Genomic DNA, 7,844 nt, shown 5'->3' with positions numbered 1-7,844 from the left:
TCAAGAAAAGTCCTGGAAAGTCCTTGAATTTCAATCTCATCATAGAGTGGGAACCCTGACTTCACTCTCCCAAAATATTATGAAAAAGTTATTGTAACTAAAAAAAAAAGCCCTATAATTTTTTGGGAAATTTCAAACCCTAAAAAACTATGTTCTATTGAAATATTAGGCTCTGAGAAATTTTTTTTTGTGTGCCAACAACAATCTAGCTTGACCGGTTAGTAGGGCACTGGGCCCATGTCAAGAAGCTTGTGGGTTCGATCCCCACCAGCCGAAGACTCCCTGTGTAGTAAATGGTTAATCATGCATCTTAAATCTTTCGGGTCTCAAAGTCCTCCTTGTTTCCATGACGAATCATATCTCTGGGGGTACTGATCCAGGAGTTTCCTTGTCTTCAGGATTGGTTCAAAATTACAAGGCTACGGAGTTGAACATTAGTAGTCCTAAACCCAAAATTTGGTCTGATGTTCAACGATGGTTAAAAAAAACAAAACAGATACAGCTGCTTGCTCCCATATCTCATGTTTTTTCTAAATTGTAATCTTTGGCATGCTGTTGCTCCCGTCTCACCAAATATTGACAAACACTTCAGCTTGAATGGTGACCAATGAAATCAGTTTTGCAGTATCCATTATTAATAATTTTATAAAAAATTAAGTAAATGAACTAAAAATCTTACGAAATAAACCCCGTTGAAATCAAACACAGTTTATGTTAAAATCTTTGTTTTTAGGCTGCCGAGAATTTGTTACCCATTTTTAATCTGTTATGTATTCCATGTACAATAATAACATTTTTCATGCATGCTTTTTAAGTTTTAACTGTTCATGTTGTTTATAATTATTGAAATATGCATGAAAATGGATTTTTTTCAATTTTCTAACATTTTAGTTTCTGTTATGTTTTTTTAAAGTCTATTTTTAGATTGATTATGCCAATACCTTTGTTTCGTCATGATAATTTAAATTCTATTCTGGCTGGCTCAATGTCTTTTAATCTTTATTTTATTTATTTTTTAATACTTACTCTATTTGTGTTTTATGAATGTAACTATATACTGTTTTATTGTTTTATAGCAAAGTGATTTGTGAGGAGAAAGTGGAAGAAGTAGTTGAAGATGTTAGCACAAAGTGAGTTATATATATATATCTTTCAATTATATGCTATAGTAACTTGTTTTGATTATGAATGTAACTTAATATTAATTATTTACTTAATAATGAATTACTCAATTAACTTAACATGAGTGAAAAATTTTTCTTCTCCTTCAGATTTCAGTGGCAACCTTGGGTTTTATCCCTGGTGTCTTTGTACCAATTTTTAAATGCTGTACTTATTTCATTATCACGATTGTTTCGTTAAAATTTGATGTTTATATTTAAAGAGTAATTGAAATGATTTAGATAACAGCTCAAAATCAATGAGCCGCAAGCTCAGGGGATAGGGCATTCACCTTCCAATGAGGTGAACTGGGTTCGAATCCCAGCAATGGCTGATTGATACCAATCCACATCCGACTTGCACTGACCTCAGTGCTGCTGTGAAATATCCTCAGTAGTAGACGGATCATGGGTTTGAGTACCTTTGCTGTCAGGCTAACTGTGGGAGGTTCTTGTGGTCTTCCTCTCCATATAATGCAAATGCTGGTTTGTTCCATCAAAAAGGCAAATTTCTCCCAATACTTGATCCAGGAGTTCCCTTGTCTTCTGGATGGGGTTTTAAATTACAAAGCTATGCAGTTGAACATTGGTAGTCGTTTTTTTTAAATTTATTTATTTCCAATGGCAGGCCAATTTAAAAGAACAAAAAGGATAAAATAACAAGAAAAACAAGGCAAAAAAAGATAAATAGAATTGAATGCATAGTGACATGCTTAACCCATACGGACCCTAGCCTCCTAGTAGCGTCCACACACAGTAGTGGAGATGAGCGCAGGACAGACGGAAATATGGGGCAAGTCCATGTCCTCCCCAAGGCGACAGAGCTTGCATTTAGGACAGTCAAAAATTTTTATACTAAAAAGGTGTTTGGCCAGACAGTCATGGCCCGTTATTAGTCTAAAGAGAGCGACTGCCTTAAACCTGGGCTGATTTGGGATAGAACATTGGTAGTCCTAAACCCAAAAATTGGGTCGGCTATTCAACGATGATTATAAAAATAAAAAAATCATGAAAATAAAAAATTTAATTTATGATATTACTTATTGGTGCTGGTATTATTTACATTCTGTTACAATTTCAAAATAGCTGATATTTGGATCGTTGGTAAAATTATAGCAGGTTTTAGGAGGTATTGTATGGTAACACTCACTTAATCATTCATAGTCAGCATTTGCAATTAAAAAATATACCAAATAATAGTTCACTAATACATAGTTTTAAATGGGAAGCAAAACTAAAATATGTACTAATATTTATTAAAAATAATTAACTTTCACCACTTCATACTTATAACTGAAATAAATAAATTTTAATGAAATGAAAATGTCTTGCTTTTAATGTTTTGTTTTGATACGTCTTTTTTGTGACAGATATAGGAAGTGTTGAATAGTAATACAGTAGGGAACCGATTATCCGGAACGATCGGGACCATCGCTATTCCGGATAACTGATGTTTCCGGTTTTCTGAATCGCTGCAAAAAGCCGTTTTTTTTATTGTTAAATCCAACTTAAAAATATATATATATTTGGAAATAATCTTAAAAAGAAGAAAAAACGATGAAGTAATACACTAATGATTATTTCCAAACTGATAGTAAGGTAAACATCTTTCAAAACAGAAAGAAAAATCCTAAAGTCTTATGAGGAAAAAATAATTTTGTTTTTAAAAAAAGGCGGGAAAATTTGTCGAATTTCGTTCCGGTTTTCTGATTTCCGGATAACGGGTTCTGTTCTGTATAATAATTTTAGCTGTTTATTTTATCTCACTCTGGAACACCATCTTTCAAGTTTTTTTTTAGTTTTTCATATACAAAATGAATAATTTTTCTGTTCATTTACTTAACTCTGGTATCGAAATTATATCTAAGTGATTAAGCAATCATATATTGTTGATGCATTTTTTGATAATGTTCTTTAATTATTTTTTAATAATGACCTTTACCTGAAAAATTGTGTCTATTATTACTTCAGCTGATTGTTTATTATACTATGCCTTTGTAAATACATTAAAATGCTTTGTTAATTCTTTTTTTAAATAGACAACTCAATAAATAACCTGTTTGTATTATTTCAGCACAATCCATATTTATTATTTAGAGTATTTATGATATTTATTACAATCTCAGATTGATTGAAAGATGAGGAATGCATTACAATATAAACTTATAGTTTTAATAGTGGTTTTGAAAGAGTAGATACCTTTAAAATGAAATTTCTAATATAATACTTCACAGTAAAGCAAACAAATGTAATCGAAATAACAAAACGTGTAATGTTTTGCATTAAGTATGTCACTTTCCCATGAAATTTAGCTTATAGGCTGTGTCAAAATTTAAGACTAAAAAGAAGAATTAAGACTAAAGGCTCTTATTAAGAATGTCATCTTCCAACCAAATTTAGCTTATAGGCTGTATCAAAATTTAAGACTGAAAAGAAGAATTAAGACTGAAGGCTCTTATTAAGAATGTCACTTTTCCACAAAATTTAGCTTATAGGCTGTATCAAAATTTAAGACTGAATTTTAAATCAAAATCACAATGAGAAAACCTTAACTCTTAACTTTAAATGTGCTAATAATTTATGTTCCAGTGTAAGCTTTTTTTAAAAAAAGTTATTGATATTATCTTTATTTTATTCATCCAATAAATTATTCTCCATTTTTTTTATAGTATATTAGAAATCAACTCTGCTTCCGTTGAATCATTAGATGATGGTAAGTATTTGAAAATGTTTTGACTTTTATTTTATACTTTTTAATTTAGCAATAATTTCAAATTAATTGGACAAAAATTTCATTTAGCAATGCTGTTAGGTTAATATTTTATCATTACAAGATTATTTACAGTCTGTGCATCATTTATATTTAGATGAATTGAGAATTTGTCTCTAGAGAGGATTTAAAAAAATAATTATTTGTCTATGCTTATCCCTTTATTTTTATGGCTACTGTAAATGCACTTTTTTTTAAAAAAAAATCTATCTTTTCTAATTGAAATATGCAAAACTCTTTTCATTAATTACAAGATAACAAAATGCAAGACTGTTATAGATTAAATTATTTTTTATCCAATTGCACATTTTCTTTTTAGTTTGAGGTGAAATTTACTGGCTCTTCAAATCTCTTTTTCTAAATGGAAAACTTTGTTCACTTTCAATCATGCATTTTCAAATATTTTTTTGCTTTTATTGTCTTTTATCTGAGAATATGAAAAGTGTTTTAAATTATTATAAATTTATTTTATATACTATCAAAGGTTTACACATAATTTCATAATTCTACCCAATTTCTGCAATGCATGTGCTGTCAGAAACAGATTTTTTTTCCAGTTTCTTAATATCTAAAAGCTAAGCTCCAAATATTTTGCAAAACCTAACAAATCTGTCTTCTGACAATGTTAAACTTAACTATTTATGGATTCTTATTTACTTAGCTTATTTTGTTGAAAACTTTCATTTTTTATTTGTTTATTTAATGTGTTTATTTTAATTTGTTTTGCTTAAGAACATTGACTTATTATTGAACAGACAGATATTTTTCTTAAAATTATTATTAGAAATATTTTGTTATTTTTTTAACAAAATGCTTAATTTTTTTAACTCTTAATTTAACTTTTTTTCCCCAGACTATTTGTTTGAAACCATTCATGGATAACTATTAATGTTTTCTTAGACATTCATTTATATGATCTAAATATTCGAATTTTTATTGATGACAATTAATTTCTTTCAAAGCTGTATCATAATCATATACCAATTATCCAAATTTTGATTTAAAAGGTATAAACATTAAAATTTTGTTAACTAAAATTTCTTACTCCCTAGAACAGGATGTGTAGCATTTTTAAAAAGTGCTTAAAGGTGCTTATTTTTGATTTACATTTTTTATAAAGCCTTAAAGGTGGTTTTTTTTAATTTGAGGTTTGTAAAAAGTGCTTAATTTCTATCTTTAAAAAAAAAAAATTTTTTTCCTTCGCTGTGTCAATTGTCGTTCTAAATTACAAAAAATTCACAATTTTCTCTGCAATATTTATCAGAAACCACTTATTTTATCATATGTAAAGATTTTGAAAATGTTTTTTAATTTTATTGTTTTTATGTTTTTGAATTAAGAACTTTAAGCAGTAGAATTTTTTTTATTTATTATTCCTACATAGATCCTAATTATATGTATATTTTTTTGGATAGTGATTGAAAATATTTTTTGAGTGCTTAAGAAGTACTTAAAAGGTGCTTATTTTTTGTTGAAAAATCTGGCTACAGAAGCATTTGTTTCCTCTCAGTTTCAACAGGTTTCATTTATAGTTGTTTCTTATTACAATCACTAGATGGCACCACAGTTGAATTGACCTTGCTGTTCCATCCATTTATTTTTGTTCTGTTTATGTTCTGTTCTGAGCTATGAGAAAAGTGAAAAACCATTTTGAATTTGTTCTTGCTATTTTAGTTAAATTTAAGTACATTTATAATGCAAATGGTGCAATTCTTTCTTTTAATTAATTTTAATTTAGGAGGTAAAATATTTTATAAATATATATGAATATATATTTTTTGCTTGAAATTTTTAGTTGTGAAACATAAGGTCTAATTAACTTATTATTCTTATTTATTCATTATTATTCTTATTTATTCATTATTATTCTTATTTATTTATTCTTATTCTTATTAATATACTTATCTTCTTAGTATTATTCTTATTCTTCTTATATTATTATTCTATCTATTATATTTTTCTTTTTAGTAATATATTGTTCTTATTTTTATTCATCCATTCTTTTAGAAATAATTATTTGTGTGACTTGTAGGTAGCCAAGGAACAAGTGATACTGAAGATGATACAATGTTGCAGCTATTGGATGATGAACCAGAATCTTGGAATGGTACTGTGGATAAAAAGGTAACATTGTTTGTATCTGAAGAATTTATTTTTTTTTGCATTCTGTGTTTTTTTAAATTAAAGATGTATTTATTTCTTTAATTACCTTTTATTTTAATTCAAATCAGATTTATTTAATACTGTTAGAATATCAAATCAGATTTAATGAACTTATATATTTATTAGACTTTTTTAAAAAAATGTATAATTTATACATATGTTGGTTTAAATAATTAAAACCAAACTAATTATTAACTTAAAATTAGCAGTAAAAATCCTGATCTGTTGCTCTTAATGGACATGTAAATATTTAAAAAAAACACTTACAATTATTTCTTACTACCAACTTCTTTATTCTTATGTTGGATAGCTTTCAACACATTTCCATAACCCTGATTCTGAAATAAGTTTAAGATTTTTTTTATTTGTATAAAAATAAGTGTTTAATATCTTATTTATTAATTAATTATAGAATTAAATTTTTAAAGATTAATTTATGATAATAAGAAACAGTGTCTTTCAATTATATTTTATTTATATTTGATTTAAAAAATGTTTCTGCTGAAACTTTGGACAAAAATATTGGATTTTGTAAAATAGATTTTTATGTACATTAGAAATCAAATTCAAATATAGTTTTCTCCAGTTCTTCTGTTTTATTCTTATAATTTTTACTTTTATAGCTCTCTCTCTTTGTTCATGAATATCATTTTAATTTTTTTCAATAATTTTCTTGCATTAAAATCTTAGCTGAAGCTGTTTTTTCAAAAAGTATTTTCATCGTATGAAAAAATAATATTTGTAGAATTGTATAGTATTTTTATAGTTTTCATTAGTATGTAACAGTTATTCATACCTATTTGGTGAAATTGGTAAATAGTAATTTGGTGTTTTGTTTGTTATAGATTTTAAAGAAATTGAAAGACAAAGATGTCAAGAGACAAGAAGCAATTTATGGTATGGTATTTTTTTGGTAAATTAAATATGGTAAATTTACAACGGTTTAGCGGTACCTTTACAAATTCAACTTTAGGAACGCCAGATCAAAGCGAGCTTTTTTTTTTTTTTTCTCCCTCTGAGTATTTTGTAATGAAACAACAAGGCTTTACCTCTATAAACTCTACAGGAAGTGGAAATTCAAACATTATTCTAAACATTCGAAAATCATCTTAAACATTATTATAAATTTATTTTAACAGATTTTTATTTTTTATGAAAAAAAATTTTCTCTGTGAAAATTTTTTCTGTATGACCTAGTCAAAAATGCTCTCATAATGAAAATAAATTTTAGTGCTAGTACTTTTAACTGCATGTTTTTATTAAATTCAAGTTGAAATTTAACTATGGACAGTGATTTTTATGGATTTTTAAATTTTGATACAATTTTAAGGCTAAAATTCTCAGTAGCAAAATTATTTTTGAATATATGCGGCGAAATATGTAGAAATTTATCAGTCTTGAATAATTTGTAGTGGCAATTTATGAAAATGTTTTCTTACTTTACCATATTTTTGTGTTGATTTTTAATATAATTTTTAATTTCCACAAATTATGTCGAAATTCTCACAAAATAAGTACCTCTCAAAAAAACCTGGAGAGACCCCTTATATTATCTATAAAATTGAAGTTTTTAATAAAAAATATTTTATTTTAAAACTCTAATTAGTGACTTTTACAATGTGTGAATAAAAGTTAAATTAAAACTTTTGTCTTTTCAGAGCTTATTCTTACAGAGAAACACCATTGTCTAACACTTAAAATAATGCAACGGGTAAGTGCTTTTCATTTCTTAATTTTAAGAGCTTTACAAA

The 7,844-nt window shown here is 26.8% G+C and overlaps 1 protein-coding gene across 6 annotated transcripts in view; it reads left to right on the top strand.

Annotated features, from left to right (window-relative positions):
- LOC107443134 (A-kinase anchor protein 13) overlaps positions 1–7,844 on the top strand; it is a 269,899-nt gene that overhangs the window by 235,774 nt on the left and 26,281 nt on the right. For all 6 annotated transcript variants that reach the window (XM_071181668.1, XM_071181667.1, XM_071181666.1 and 3 more), the window contains 5 exons: positions 1,077–1,130; positions 3,830–3,873; positions 5,963–6,054; positions 6,939–6,990; positions 7,752–7,804. In XM_071181668.1, coding sequence (XP_071037769.1) covers positions 1,077–1,130; positions 3,830–3,873; positions 5,963–6,054; positions 6,939–6,990; positions 7,752–7,804 — 295 coding nt within the window. The remainder of the gene's footprint in view (positions 1–1,076; positions 1,131–3,829; positions 3,874–5,962; positions 6,055–6,938; positions 6,991–7,751; positions 7,805–7,844) is intronic.

This window comes from Parasteatoda tepidariorum, chromosome 6, assembly GCF_043381705.1.
Source record: "Parasteatoda tepidariorum isolate YZ-2023 chromosome 6, CAS_Ptep_4.0, whole genome shotgun sequence".
NCBI classification, from domain to species: domain Eukaryota; kingdom Metazoa; phylum Arthropoda; class Arachnida; order Araneae; family Theridiidae; genus Parasteatoda; species Parasteatoda tepidariorum.
This window is presented reverse-complemented; position numbering and strand designations above follow the sequence as displayed.